Genomic DNA, 15,078 nt, shown 5'->3' with positions numbered 1-15,078 from the left:
TATAGATTAGTAGTTGTCGAACCTTTTGTTACCTTCTATTCAAGCACACCACTCCACTGCATCGCCAGACAATCTCTCACGGAACACTAGCGTAATACTCGCCTGCCTTAGTGCGGACCAGGACAGAGAAGTATAGATCCCAACCCCGTGTAACAAGTAAACAATCAGACGGCAAGCCTGCGTTAGGAAATCGATGCTCCCTGTTGAGGTAATCCGGACCTCATGTACGGCTTTTGCACTACGCTCAAATAGGAAACTGACCTCCAACGTCTGTCATAAAAAGCCTTCTTCCAACGTTATCTTCTATCCCCCTCTTTGTCCAATACTCTCTACTCTTATCACCTCTATTTACTAATCCTCCTCTGCGCCCAGTCGCCGCCCCTTTTCTACACAGCTGAACCATCCTTCAAGCGGCAATTATCTCACGCCCGGCTACCAGCCTGGATGAATTAGGCCGCCTTGCTCTAGTGCCCCTTTATCTCTGAAATGCCCGCCTCTCTTAGAATTCTTCGGTCCTGATGGAGTCTGGTTACCCCAGTCTTCGCACACCCTGGGCTCCGACAATTCATGCATCTCTGAACTTATCGCCACAACCCAATACACAGTAACAGCAATGAACATACTAACAGAATAACTATCGTACACTATGTCTAGGTTCCGTCGATAGTTGCTGCACTGGCTTCATCCGGAGCACATCCACGGTTGAAGGAGGGGCGTTCGCCCCTCGCAAGGTTCAGTCACTTACGCAGCTGATTGATTAACCTATTCGCTTTCTCCTTTTTCTCTGGATCACTGAGATATCAGTGCTTCTGCAACGCACTGCCTCACGCATAGCTTGATTAAGGCAGTCTGCATGAGATTCCATGCCGTAATCCCAGCACTGGCTACTCTGCCTCCCACACCTTGCTCCTTCGGTGGAGCGTAACCTCCAGTCTGCCTCGTTAGGACGCGTCATACCTGAGGGGGCGCTCTCCTTCCTGGGTATGATTTCTTACTCGCGTATGACGCTAGTCTTGCGCTCAGGGATCCATATTACTTCGCCACGCATAGCACGTCCGTATTGCCTCTAGTGTTGCATTGTTGCAGTGTGACAAGCAAGGGGCAGAGGTCAGGAGACAGCCTGCTGGCGACTCGGCATCGCCGTTGGCGTAGCAAGTGAGAGATTAACAGAACTTTGACCACAGGCGCTCATGTCTCAGATCTGGCCATCCAACATTGCCTCTTTCAACTTTCGGTCCTTCTACACAACACGCTGGCCAATCTGAGCTTAGTTATCCGCGGTCTGCAAGAGCTGGATCTATTGGTGATGACGCGGTCAAACGATTTTTCTCTCCTTTGTAACGCTGCAGTGTGACCAGCAGAGAGCGTTTGCATAGATGCCTGCAGTCAACAGCTTGGCGTTGGTGTTCGAGTTAGCATGGACTACGTGGGATGAGTACAGCCGTCTCCGCCACCGTTTTGGCGGAAGGTAGAGCGCTGTCCAATGGATAGCATTCATGCTCGTGTCTTAGTTCTGGTTTCCGGCGTCGTCACTCGCACTCCTTCGGTCGAATAGATATCATGACCACTCCCTCTGGTGTGATTGGTTCTTCCAGGAACGGACCCTCTCATGAACTCACGCAAACCCTTGGAAGCTTTCGCAGCAGCAGTCAAATCAATAGTGCGACACAGCCAAATGAAGGTCGCGCCGGGGACGCCGAGGATAGCCTTCTGCAATCGGTTTCGCGTTCCGAGCTAGATGTTTGCTCCCTTAGGGAGGTCCTTAGCTCACCGAGAGGTTTTCTACTTAAATTCTCAGATACCGCACTGTTGTTTCGGCCAGAGTTAATCAGATTCTATCAAAATCCTATCATGGCTACTTTTACTTCAGTTTCTCAGAACACTTCATCTGAGTTCAGACATTACGACCCTACATTACTCAAGCGTACACAATCTAAGCCTAAGGCTAAGAAGACTGAAAAGAATGTTCGTAGAAATGATGGAGAAGTAGCAACTCAATCTTTAGGATTGCTACTCCAAGGTAATACTTGCTCCCTAGTTACGTAAGGGAAAGAATGCAGACTGAGTCATATCTAGAAAGCGGAAACAACCTTCCCGCCGTCCCTCAACAGACACTCCAGGTACACACAACAGGCCATGTGGAAGATGTTGAGGGCATTGACTCAGAAAAGTGCGATCTGTTTGGAGTAGACCATAGAACAGGCACCCATGAGTTTGCAATGGGCGATAGTCACTACCAGCTTCGCCGTGAGTTGTGCGATGAGAGAGTTGTGGACCACGCAACATTGGGTTTAGACTTGAATGAGTCGTTTCATGGAGGCGGTCAAGGCAAGTACTCAAGTTGATTGTGATGCTAATTCCACTAATGCCGGATAGACTTACGTTCGATTACCGAAAGTGACGCAACCAGCAATCACCACAACGCTACAAAGTTTCAGCTCAATAACGGTTCTCCCAATTCTCATGAAAAAAGCCAGTATTGTACCATTGCCAATGAGAAGGACCACGCCAAACAGCACAGTGATCTCCATACATCTGTAGAGTACGCTTTCTCTATAGATGATATCGAACGTACTTACCATGGTGAGTGGAATCGTCTTATCAGTACACGGAGCTGCATTGACGCAGTCAAATTAGGACCATTAGTGGAAGATGATACGTTCTCTAGCGTCGCTAGTGTGGTAAATGGATCATCAAACAGCCAAAAACGATCGTATCAATATTTGGTTGGTGATGAAACAATAAGTATCCTAGAAGCAGTGCCGAACGCTGTGTCGAATCCAGAGCTGGATCGTCGTCGTCCATCGAAGCAGCGAAGGATGGCTGAGCGAGAGGCACGGAGCCCCACAATCGAACGTACATATATGCCTAAGCCAACGCCCTTGCCGCATTCTTACGACCAAGCCTCCCGTCTTGGTACTCGTGACAGCTCTATTCTCAGTTCTTTAAATGCTGGCCACGACGAATATTGTACCACAAGTCTAGCCCTACCTACAACTGATCTCTACAGTGTAGAACATCGCGACGGCACTTATATCAAGGGATCAGTTGAAGAGCGACTACAAGCACGACGATCTATAGCCCTTTCCGAAGAACTGGAGCCAGAAGAAGACATTGGCCAAGAATCCAGTAGGGATGTGGTGAATACACAAAGTAGCGGTAGAAAAACTGGGGAAATCATTCAAAAGAAACTCGGCCGCAATGGGTCATGTATCATCCCTCCATCGAGATCCCAACGGCCTAGACGCAGGGCATGGACACCTGAGATGGGACGTGGGAATTCAAACACTGCTCCCAGATCATTGGACTACAATACGGCACCTACGAAGCCATCACAACAAGTAAGATTGACCCAGCTACAACAAAGTTCGATATCGGAGCGGCTCAACACCGAAAAAGGGTCGCAAATTTATCTCTCAGGATCGAATTCTCTAGGCACGACAGCCGAAGATGGAAATAATATCGACTATGAATCGAGATCTAGCATGTCTTGTCAGATCAAAGATCTAACACTTTGCGCTATTCCAGATGACTCTTCGGTCGTGACAGCGATATTGCATCTTTCCAGCTCAAATCATTCTCTCAGTCTACTAGCGCTAGGTCACAAGGTCACTGGCGAACAAGGCAAAGTTATCCGCATGACCCAGCTATCGCCAGATTCTTGGTTGCTGCTGGGATACCGTTGTAACGGCAGCCCTGCAGATCTCAGTAACTGCGAGCGCTTGAACAAGAAACGAATGAACAGCGCCCATAGTGACGCTGTTAGTAATGGAACGGACCGCTCAAATGACAGCTGTGACGAAGACGATGAGAATGGAGAGGAAAATACAAAAGAACACAGCCGACGGACGCACAAGCAGTGGCTAGAGTCAGAAGAAGTGCTTTTACTATCATTGAAAGATAAACAGGGAATGGAGTGGGAAGAGATTTGTAAACGCTTCCCTAGCCGGTCGCCAGGTGCAGTAAAACTACGCTACTACACACTAAAGAAACGGTCGTGAGACCATGCCGATATTCTTTACTTTAGTAGCTTACATTCACGTTCAGATAGTGTAGTATAGAGTTGAATCCAGAAACTATCTGAAGCTTGATCAATATTAGGCGGCATTTTTCGCTGCTCCGTAGGCAGTAGTTATTGATATTGTCGTAAGCGAGGAATCTTCCATTTTCCAACTACTATTATCTCTTGTCTAGTACTATGTAGGGCCATTATTTAGATTAATCACTGATCTGTGTCCAGAATGTTAGTAATATAACGTCCATCCCTGCGTAGCGGGACACCCTGTGTGCCGGGACCAGTCAATCAGCTTGCTCATCTAAAGCAAGAGTCTAGAATTCAAGCGAGCTGATTGACTGGTCCCGGCACACAGGGTGTCCCGCTACGCAGGGATGGACGTTAACTGGTTAGATCTAGTAAAAATAGAAAGTACTATATTATCCTAGCACATATTTTCCCTACCATGTACGAGATATTCTATGGAATCATTAATATTGGATTCTCTAATTTCATACTATATTGCAAAAGGCCTAGACGCTGCCTATTCAAAAGAATGTACTGCTGTTTACGCTGAATTTTTGAAATCGACGACCGGCTAGCTCAACTCCACGTATTACAATACTTCATTATACACTTGTCAAATACTAGTAGTGGAAGCAGCGGATTCTGAGTGTGGCCCTGAGCACCCGCATTCTATATGCAGCCAATCAGACTAGCCGCCAAGACTGATCCTTGTTCAAGCTGGAATAGTGGAGGCTGAGATCAGAAGAAGCAAAACAGATATCTTTAAGGAGACGCGCAGGCGCGTCTCCTGATAAAGCAGAATCAGCAGAGATCAATACAATCCATCTTTATCACAGCTATTCATCACAGTCCTTGATCAAACATCACAATCTGACAACACTGCTAGTAAGCTAATCTCTCTAAATTAATTAGAGCACTTTATAATACGTATCTCTCTTTATTCTTCAATTCACAACAGCTCGTAATCCGATGAGGTAGGAGTTTTGTTGGTATGACGTATACAGATTGCTCTTCTACAATACGCCACAGTCCTCATCACCTTACGTTGGCCTTGGATGTGAGCTGATGCGCCAAAACCCCCGCTTTTCCTAAGACCAACTATTTTAGTCTAGGGATGCATGACTAGTTGTCACCTGCCATCTCCACCCTGTTCCTGACTTGGCGCATCTTACCAGTCACAATTTGCAGATCATCCCACGACAGCAACCATTACGGGTGCACCACTAAATGTGCGCCAGCATAGCCCATGTCTGTTGAGGTAGCTTTCCTCACTAAGCTAGGCTGCAGCTTACTATTGACTTCCGTAAACTGCAGGTGGAGGTAGACAACAAATCTTGGAAGACGATTGTAACGTTCGATATAAAGCTACGCATATAGTCGTAGAAAGAATGTTAGATCTTGAAACTAGATACCATCAGTTTCATTATCCTTTAAGTGTTACTATCTAAGTTGAGCCTTGTTAGTTTTCCCTATCGTATATACCTACCTGAATACTAATACATGCAGGAAACAGCAAAATGTGCACCTTTGTTGAGAACATAGAGAAGTACACAGGCTGCACCGCAGATCCAAAGCATAAAAACATAAAGCGAAAATACGATACAAGTGGATGTTCAAAGGCTAGGGACTCTGGGTATCATTGTGGTGATGAAGCCACGCCAGCAAAGGGGGTTAACGGCCAAGTCATTCAATTTGGCTCTAGTTCCAAACCAGGACCATGCCCCAAATGCTTGTAATGGTTACAATGATAGGAGAGCCTCAGTGTATTTACTTCCAACCTAATCTAGACCGCGCTGACGTCTTAGCAAGAAAAACCGTAACGATTACTATCGCGAGGAAGAAGAAGGGGGGTGACGAAGGATGTAGTGTTCTTGTCCAATTGGGTTTTCGATCGGAGATGATTGCTGGCACTTTTGTTAGTACAGCGGGCTCGATTTTGGCATATACATTCATTACCTTTAATATCATTGCTTACGTCCTCAGCACTTTCGTACTTTGCCTGCCAGCACTTCGTGATCACTTGCCCAATGGGCCCAAGCGAGGTAGTGCTGGGAAACTCGCCTTTTTGAAATAGAGCGTCAATTTGTTCATCTGAACGACCATGGTATGGAGCGGTTCCTGTCATGATGTGATAGATCACGGAACCGAGAGCAAAAATGTCGGCATGTGTTGATAATAACACTCCCGGGTACCGGTGGCTTTCGGTCACTGCAACCAGCAGATTGGATCCGTCGAGTGAGGACCCTCCAAAGTCTCCTAGCTTAGCATTTAGTTCTTTTGTCAAGAAAACATTACTGCAGGTAAGGTCTCCATGAATAACATTAACTGAGTGTACAAAAGAAAGTGCATCTGTTATTTGCTGCACCCAACGGAATCTTTGGGTAGAACAAATGTCCATACGATTGGAAAGGGTTGAACAGAGATTGAATCCAGGTGCGTACTCAAGGCGTATACCAAATCTATCAAAAGGCCCGTGATATCGCAAAAGTCCATCATGGCCACCGCGTTCTTCGAATCGCTCGTAGATGCGCCTTTCCACCTGAAGGGAGTCGGCATGCGTTGCGTCATGCGGGGTTTTGATAACAGTCTCCGACGCAGCGTCAAGGCAGACCATGCCAGTGTTCCCATAAGCAACCATGTCCTTTAACCCAAATCCAGTTGGATATTCAATCAAGCCATCGTCCATGTTTCGGATATTAGCGGTTTATAGAGTCGATTTGGGCGAAGGCTGTGCTGGCAAAAGTGTAAGGGAGGAATGCCGACAGTGTACAGGAAGGGAATTCACATGAGGATGGAGAGTTCTCGATGAGCTAGAATGCATTAGTTAGATACAATCAAAGTCTGTGGTAAGACTTGGTAAACTTACAGATTATCAACACAAGCTTCCACCTGTACTAAGAACCAGGAGGCAGGATGCTTGATACCTAATGCTATGGTGGCGCAGATATATCTTTACAGAGATGGTTTACTTGCGACAGATTCTCTGGGATAAGAGGCGTACTGAACGTGAGCAGAGATGCGTGAAGATTGCCTAGTAGACTGTCTTCTGATTGTCGGCAAAGGAGGACTGGATTGATTCACAGCTGCAGCCGTGCTTTAGCAGCTATGCCCGGCTAGGCTAACTTGGCAGACAGCTGACGCGGTTCGGATACCAGTTGTTCCGTCGTGCCCCACTTCATCTCGCCGAAACGAGACACGGTCCCCCCTCAGGTTCGCCGCCCCCCCACCGTCATCTATCTCTGCCTGGAAGCTTATTCTCGTTCGTCTTATCCGTCACATCCTTTCCCTGATTGCTTGTTTAAGGATACGACTCCGATATACCTAGCTAATCTTGACGTATCTGAGTATGCTGTGCCGCAGATCTTGGCATAGCGTGTTCTGCAATGCCGCCATGGCATACATGCATTCGTCCAATTGATAGTTAATGGGTTTTCGGACCTAGAATGCGTGAAAGACATAACGTCAACGGTGTGCCTTGCCAAGTTCGTTTCCTTTTTGTTGTTTCCGTATACATGCGGAGTTGGCCCAGTTAGCCACAATTTCTTTTTGATAAGCCCAGTTCTGCGGCATTGCTACGGGATCAACTAACGGTGTAGCCCTAGTACTTCGTGACTTCGGACTGAAAACTCGAGTTAGCGTACTCGGCTTTGTGCAAAAAGCCACGTATGGCTATATACCGATAGTTCGAGTAGTCAATTCAACAATCGCGCAGCTGGTCGGTCGTCAGCCGATGGTGCTTGAACTTTGCAGCTTTGATCTCTTGGCGCATGAATCTGGAGTATTGAAAATTTCAGTTTTAAAATCTTGGCGCATGAATATGCGCTATCGAAACTGTCAGTTTAAGAATTGTGCCACATCAGCATGCCATAACGAAGATTTCAGTCTTGCAACATACACGTGATTTCTCTATTTCGGAAATATCAGATCACAGTTGGTTCACAGTCTCCTTGCAATACCATAAACTTCTGTTTTGCCACCCCTGTCTCGTGGCTGTCAGCTTTCAATTTTGAAGTCATGGAGATCAACCGACTATTAGCGGACCTGAACACGATCCAAAACCGCATATGGACTGTCAGTGCCACAAAGATGGACTTCGAGGCGATCAGAAGAAAGATGCACCAGTTGAACTGCGAATTTCAAGTGCATGAAACGCTTGCAGACACTAAGAGATGGCTGCATGAAACGGACCGCTTGAACGCTCGTTACAGATCTAGAGTTGAAAAAATGGTTACAATGGTGCATGGCGATAAGGAAAGCCCTGGAGCCAGATTTGAGATGTTGCGGTCTCTTGAGATGAAGGCATTCATGTTAGTAAGCGCTTCCTACACAGTTTTGGACATCCGAAAAATGAGCCAGGACGTGTTTGATTGCCTAATGGAAATGGCTCCCAAATACATAGATACAATCACGCTACCTTCCGGCTGGATGCATCGTACAGAATTGCGGGCTGCAGTCGCAGGTTATGCGAAATCGGGAACTGCCTTCAAAAGAAGTAAGTAATATCATCCTAATGAGCATCAAGTCGACTCACATCTATCCTAGCGTATCAGGAACTAGAGCATGAAGAACTGGAGCATCAAGACCTAGAGCCTGCGAGAACTTCGAAACGCCCTTGCATTGGTACGTTGAGCTTTCAGAGGTCGGTCAGCAGCTAACATTGCTAAGACCCGGAACCAAATCATGGTCTGAGGAGTGGCATGGGGCAGCAGAACGAAGCCCAGAAGCTTGTAGTAGTACCAGCAAACTCGCTATCGCATGAAGAGAGAGGTAAGTCAGATCGGCACGCATACGATACATTGTTGATAGTCAAGTGTTTAGCAATGAAGTATATGTACACAGATGCGTTAGCACGCGAGGTTTCAGCATTGCCTGAACCCTTCAGCTCAATCATTCAAAACAGTCGTCTCTGGAAATGGGAAAGGGATCAAGGATTAGAGTGTACAGGAACCTTCGCTTTGTTGTTCCCAAAAGATCACACGCAAGACGTATCTCTTACCATATGGTGCGGTCATGACGATGGCTATCGACTGATAGAACTGTTCTCCCTACAACTAGCTCTCTCCTCTTAAGTCTTGAAATAAACGCTAGCACCCCTGACATAACATGTATATCCAGCCGGAATCTCATAGGCTTCATACAGAGTTGTAGCGGTGGTGTTGTCTATATGTGTTTTCACGTCGTTCGTATCCTTGTTGACTATCGAAAGATATAATCCTCGAAAATATATCGTTCGGTCTTTCGAAGAGTCTGGAGGGAATAGGTGTCCGGGAATGTCCTTTTCCTCTTCGCCTGCAAGAGCCTTATCGCCCCTCTAGTTTGATTAGCAGCGAATAAGGACGAAAGAATTGACATAACACACCGCCATTATCGGAACAGGTAAAGAATTATTCGTGAATTTCGAAGCTGTCAATATGTGTCTGGTTGGAACTGGAGGGTGACGTCGCAAGAATCGAGGTAGTTGTGGCGACGGTTTGTAAAGGTCAAGCGATAGTATTACAAGCAGTGTGAGGAACTTCGTGATCGGTAGTATGACATATATCTTGTTGGATGGAATCAGGAAAGTATGACTGTCGAGCATTGCTGCCCGAAAGATATCTGCACACGTCAGGCGGCTTCGCGAATAGATCTTGTGCCCCACCTTTGGCCCCGCGTAAAGGTCACGTGTCAAAGTCAAAAGCGATGCGTACACAAATTTCCGCAGTGTTTACTGATAACCTGTCTACTTAGAGGGCACATGGCACATAGAGTGGCGCATATGACTACGCTGTTAATTTACAGAGTTAGCATCATTCGTGATTCGGCTTGCGCGTCTGTTCGTGTTGTGGTGACAAGTGGACTGTGAATTCTTGTATTGATATCTTGGCGCTATGGTTCTAAAATCGAAATTTTCATTTTCGCGCGTCAGCAGTTCTGCGGTCACACTTGAGATCTACCTTGTGCTAAGAACTTTGCAAAATTTTAGAGACTACTTTTCACATGCATAATCCCCATGCTGTCTCATCGCAGATTGATAAACGAGGGCGTCGAATAAACTGAACGTGTGATCACCCAAGTTGCCTCTAGTATTAGAAGGCTGCGATTCGTATAACTCAAATTTTGGTGGGTGCGAAGCATCATGCGAACCTTTCGAGCCTTGCCACTGTATGGTATTTTCTCAAAGCGTGCAGCTATCTCAAAACATACAGAAGGAGGTAATATATTATCTCCCAATATGCATGTTAATGGACAGACTAGTGCAATATGCACAGTAAAAGACCCACCGTCTCAATCTACACCGAAAGAGAAGTAGTCTGCAAGCCACTCTATAAAATCAAGTATCCATGCAGTCAGAGCGACATGGACCATGCGCTTTGGTGTGATTCAAGGATACAGCAATTGCTTGTCGCTTTCGCGGAGGGGTTGATCTGTTGTAGTATTGGAAAGGGGCGTAATTCTGGGCAATTCGAGGAATAGCAAATGCAAGTGAGGCGATGGAGTCAAGTATAAAGGTCAGCAATCAGTCTAGATTTGTTGAGTTGCTTGATCTACTCTTCTATCGTCCAACATCTTCTACATAGTTATTGTTCTCTAGTACATCGTGCAAGTACTTGCTACCCAGTGTTTGCACTACGCGCTATCAGTAGAATGAGAGCTTAGTGCTACCATTCATTGAGTCGCGCATCGCAATCTTTTCCCCATATCAACGACTTCATCAATTCTTTGTCGCTTCTTGACTTGCTAGCCGATCAACTCATAATTTCACTGACTTGTCGGTATCCAAAATAGTAGGAACGGTTTTGGTCCCGTACGCCTACAGGCTCTATCTCAATCCAATGTGAGTTGGCAAAGTATCTCTTAGCAAACTATCATAGGTTTTATGAAGTGGTAAGGGCGACAGCGGTAGCATTTTCACTACTCTTCAGAGCGTTATATATTATTCAACATATGTCGGTGGTCCCCACCCGGAAGACAGAATTTACGCCGCAAGACGAAGCTCTAGTTATTTGTGGATATCGTAAGAAATGCAATACAGATTCACCGCTTACGCTTGATAGCTGTCGGTACTTTCGCCTTACGCACGACAACTCCCCAATCATGACCAGTAACCAGTCGGGTCGTTCTGATAGTTCGAATACGAATGCTTCAGCGGGTCAGGCAAACGCTGGTAGAACGAACGGAGACAGACACCAAACCCAAGGTAGCGCTCAGGGAACAAGTGAATCGGTTTCCCAAACTTCTGTGGCAGTTTCTGTGGGCACTTTGAGGGTCTCAAATGATTCTGTGACGGGTGAAGAATACAAGGAGTACTATGACTATGGTCAAAGTGACGAAAAATCTAATGGAACGCAGTGATTCGTCTACTTGCAAAGTTCTAGCCAATAGGAGATAAGCGAAGGAACATTGTTCTTCCGACACCTAAATTCATAGTAGTGCCCCGCATGCACTTCCCGTCTTGCATAAACGATCATCAATGCACGTGTCATGCGGAGATGTGAAAAGCTCGGTGCCTGCCTTTGCGCGATCTTTCGTATACTCAACCTCGAGCTTCGTGAAAGCAATACTGTCATGGTGCTATTCAAACTTATAACTACAAATCTCACAGAAGAAGCCCGCAAAATCTCTGAAAAGATCGCCTTGCTACCCAAAGATCAATGGAAGGATGTGGACTTCGAGAACACGCCAAGGCCACAGATAGCCCTCTCGCATATTCCTGGAGAAGTAACGGTCCCATTCAGGATTGCGCTCAACAACACTATAGTATGCTAGATGCGTATATTACTGATGATACTTTCTAACGTTGACAAAAGGTACGAGATGTCCAGCGCCTAGTAGCAGATTTCGCGAAAGCGAAGATAAGAAAGGCTAAGCCCGAAGAATATCAACTTCCTCCTACAGTCCTCCGACTGCAGATAAGCTCTCAGCAGCCACCTCCTTGGCTGGAGACTTCCAAACACGATATTATTATTCTTCAACCTTTCCATGCGCCTCATAGCAATGCGAAGCTAAAGTTGCGAAACAAGTCGACTGGCGAGGCTGATGAAATAACATTGCAACACGATATAGTTGTTGTAGTATTCGAAGGGGTTTTGTACCAGCCAGTGCCATTAGACACTCCAGTCCTGACTCAAAAACTGTTTATCGAGCCAGCGGATGATGTGAATTAGTAGAGAGTAAACAAATCGAGATCTCCTAAACGTTGCTCCCCAATGCGAAGATCTTTGACCACCACTGAAGGTAATTCGCTGTCATCTTTATCTTCTTCCTCCCTAATATCACCGAAGCTCGGTACACTGCTCGCCTCTCCCATTGTGTCTTCATTTTCTGGTGAACAGAATTGATCCAATACCCCGTTTGAAGCATTTGACGATGATCTTGGTTCGTACTCGAGGTCTCGAAAGGTGTATGAAGACTGCTCACCCTGGAATGAGCTGATGTATGATAAGAATGGCTGCCGGCGCAATTCGACAGCAGTAGTGTCTAAGTAGTCTTCGTAACCATGTTCCAATGACCGAAGGGTATTTAAGGTTCCTTCAGTTTGGTGATCTCCCTGGTCATAGGCTCCCGTCCCGGCATTAAATCGTGAAGCATTTGGACAAGGCATAAAGCAGGTCTCTTCATTTTCTTGCATGCTGTCTGATTCCGTCAGAGTTTGTAAGCCTTCATTCCTAGAGATTCTCCGTCGTTTGGAGGAATTCAGGCGCGTCTCTGCAGCATGATATGATTGCCGGCTTCGCAGAGCATGAGAGATGGGTATAGGTCCTTGTTGTCGAGGAGAAATGGTATGAGAGGGTAACCTGGCATCTATTCCAGGTCCAGGTTCTGCTGGCGATCGTGAAGCACGCTTGCGGTATTCATTGCTGTCTGTCGTGACAAGTTTGGGGAGTATCTTGCCGCCCTCGGCAAGTGACTTCGTATCTACATGACGGCAAATGAGCTTTGTCAAACGGGTAAGTCCCTTCGTGATATCGACTCTCTCGATGCCTTGAGCCAAAAGACCTTTGACAAGCTCTTCTGCTACAATGAAATCCAAGGATCTAGATTGCTTTTCGATAGAAGCGTGGAGCTTGCGATAACCGCACAGTAACAGAATATCTTCGTTATTAAGATTTTCCATACTACTATACATTAGCAGTAGTTAAATTCGGATTTTCTATACTTACTCAAATTTGGTGGCGTTCATCGATAACAGAGAACCTGGACCTCCTATTTCTAAAAATTCCAAGTATCGACAGGCATGGGAGTATGTTCTGCGTACAAGGTCCCTCTGTTTCCGATCCCCCTTAGAAATCGTGTCAAAAGCAACTGATTTGTTCCGTCGTCCTCGCGAAAGATCCAGTTTCAGGCCTTCATAATGATCTACTGCATTGCTGAAATAGAGAAGATTATATCGATATCCTTTGGTATCTTTTTTTTTTTTTTTTTTTTTTTGGTTTAGCGTCCTGTGTCAGCCGGTAGGCTATATAAGNGGGGTTTGAGTAGTGCCAAACCCCAAGATAATTATATTTCGCGCTTGCGCTGCTTTTGCAGGTACCTAAATATATGATAGCGATGTAAAATGGCGTTTGCACAGGGGTCAAATAGTGAAGCAGGGACGAACTGCCTTGAGGAAAGGGATAGACAAAGGATGGCTGTAGCGCTTTCAGCCACGTGGGATTAAATACCCTCTGTCCTCGCAGCCCATCGCAATCGCCACCCTAACTGTATGATTATAAAAAGTACTTTATTAAATACGTGTGCGTTTTTTGCATCTCTAAGAGAAGTTGCATCTATTTTGCTTACTGCAACGGCAGTGAAGCATTTCCTTTCCCAACGGCGAATGGAAGCGGCTGTAGTTAGTGGATTAGGCTGCTTTGACTGGTTTAGCTCAGTGAAGCTTAGGCTGATGCAAGCTGGGAAGTACAGGCATGACTGAATCGTTATGGTGTTGCTTATGCTTATGGGCTCGCGTTGTTAGCATAAAACTATGTTTACTGGGCCTAAGCACCTAATTCAAAAACTGCTCTTTCACTGTCTCTACAATTATCTTTCCTGTGCCACTCTTCACCTCTCTTGCTACAATTAGTTAGTCACGAACTAGCAGAGGTAACTTACTATGATCTCGCTGTCGAGCATAGCTTCAAGGGTACTGTTTATGGCATTAGCTTCACCGGTAGCATGTTCTCCCCAGCTAAACATGCGTGGAGCATACAGAGATAGCGAGGAAGCAGATGTTTCCTGTGAAATCTGCGCTCCAGCTGCATTGAACGAATCAGCAAGTGCTAGTATAGCAAGACGCTTCTCATTGCATGAGAACTCCCTTCAAATCCTTTATGAAGAGAACGTCTTCAGCTATGCACATAATTGGGGCGTTTACTTTGGGCCTCAAGGCGTCTCAGTTGATCCTTGCAATGTCAGGCCCTTTCACAAGGTCTATCACCACGAAGGACCGGTTCACTCAAACCCAGTCATTAGCGACATCGAGGTACCTCCTATGACTCCCGCTGGAGAATGGCCCGTAGCTTCTGTGCTCTACGACGGCGAGGATTGCTCGATTATAGGTGATGGAGCTGGCCCTCCAACACTGAAGTGTGCGCAGCATCCTGGCCTTGTGTTTGCGAAAGATCCAGAATACGACGATGGCACTGTAATCTGCGATATCCATCGGCACCACCGGGCTTACTATGTTGAATTTACTGGGCAGCTGAGGATGACTTGAGAGACTAGACTCGGGCAAGGGTAAGTAAAGCTCTAAGAATGTTTCTTGGCTCAGATAATAGAGAAATGAATCTCTAGTTAGCCCTTACGTTATTGGTGCTTTCTAGAAGGAATGATCGCATTTATCACACTTTATTAAGTAATTACCTTGTTCCATAGGATGCGCAACGCAACTGGTCGCTCGGGATCCGTCTATTGAAAAGCGTAAGCTGCTTACGGGCAAACAATTACGCTGATGCGGCACAGTTCATATCATCCGCTGGGCCGACGTAATTACTCTTCAAAGTGGTTACGGTTGTGATCTAGTCATATCGCACTCGGCCTTAGTTGCAGCGCGGGGCGGTTGTAGTAGTTAGCCTTGCGGCCCTGTCTGGGCAGTTTTT

At 46.2% G+C, this 15,078-nt stretch overlaps 7 protein-coding genes across 7 annotated transcripts; 4 read left to right on the top strand and 3 right to left on the bottom strand.

Annotated features, from left to right (window-relative positions):
• Positions 1-1,560: 1,560 nt before the first annotated feature.
• Positions 1,561-4,001, top strand: COCCADRAFT_30911 (uncharacterized protein; the record flags this gene model as incomplete). Its single annotated transcript, XM_007719853.1, has 4 exons — positions 1,561-2,020; positions 2,077-2,247; positions 2,377-2,583; positions 2,629-4,001. 4 exons carry the CDS (start codon positions 1,561-1,563, stop codon positions 3,999-4,001), a joined length of 2,211 nt encoding a protein of 736 aa, XP_007718043.1.
• Positions 4,002-5,788: 1,787 nt separating this feature from the next.
• Positions 5,789-6,707, bottom strand: COCCADRAFT_111123 (uncharacterized protein; the record flags this gene model as incomplete). Its single annotated transcript, XM_007719852.1, has 2 exons — positions 5,789-5,925; positions 5,978-6,707. The coding sequence occupies 2 exons, from the start codon at positions 6,705-6,707 to the stop codon at positions 5,789-5,791; spliced, it is 867 nt and encodes a 288-aa protein (XP_007718042.1).
• Positions 6,708-8,841: 2,134 nt separating this feature from the next.
• Positions 8,842-9,090, top strand: COCCADRAFT_111117 (uncharacterized protein; the record flags this gene model as incomplete). Its single annotated transcript, XM_007719851.1, has 1 exon — positions 8,842-9,090. The coding sequence occupies one exon, from the start codon at positions 8,842-8,844 to the stop codon at positions 9,088-9,090; it is 249 nt and encodes an 82-aa protein (XP_007718041.1).
• COCCADRAFT_111124 (uncharacterized protein) lies at positions 9,087-9,329 on the bottom strand (the record flags this gene model as incomplete). The annotated part of the gene is made up of 1 exon (XM_007719850.1): positions 9,087-9,329. A coding segment is annotated over one exon (243 nt), but the record flags the coding sequence as incomplete, so codon positions are not given.
• A 1,766-nt stretch (positions 9,330-11,095) lies between these two features.
• COCCADRAFT_111128 (uncharacterized protein) lies at positions 11,096-11,353 on the top strand (the record flags this gene model as incomplete). The annotated part of the gene is made up of 1 exon (XM_007719849.1): positions 11,096-11,353. One exon carries the CDS (start codon positions 11,096-11,098, stop codon positions 11,351-11,353), a length of 258 nt encoding a protein of 85 aa, XP_007718039.1.
• An 808-nt stretch (positions 11,354-12,161) lies between these two features.
• COCCADRAFT_111135 (uncharacterized protein) lies at positions 12,162-13,427 on the bottom strand (the record flags this gene model as incomplete). Its single annotated transcript, XM_007719848.1, has 2 exons — positions 12,162-13,116; positions 13,162-13,427. Coding segments are annotated over 2 exons (1,221 nt in total), but the record flags the coding sequence as incomplete, so codon positions are not given.
• A 747-nt stretch (positions 13,428-14,174) lies between these two features.
• On the top strand, positions 14,175-14,696 carry COCCADRAFT_30906 (uncharacterized protein; the record flags this gene model as incomplete). The annotated part of the gene is made up of 1 exon (XM_007719847.1): positions 14,175-14,696. One exon carries the CDS (start codon positions 14,175-14,177, stop codon positions 14,694-14,696), a length of 522 nt encoding a protein of 173 aa, XP_007718037.1.
• Between the last annotated feature and the right edge of the window lie 382 nt (positions 14,697-15,078).

The sequence above is a fragment of the Bipolaris zeicola genome (assembly GCF_000523435.1).
Source record: "Bipolaris zeicola 26-R-13 unplaced genomic scaffold scaffold_357, whole genome shotgun sequence".
NCBI classification, from domain to species: Eukaryota; Fungi; Ascomycota; class Dothideomycetes; order Pleosporales; family Pleosporaceae; genus Bipolaris; species Bipolaris zeicola.
Note: the sequence above shows the minus strand (reverse complement) of the source record. Positions and strands in the feature narration are given on the sequence as shown.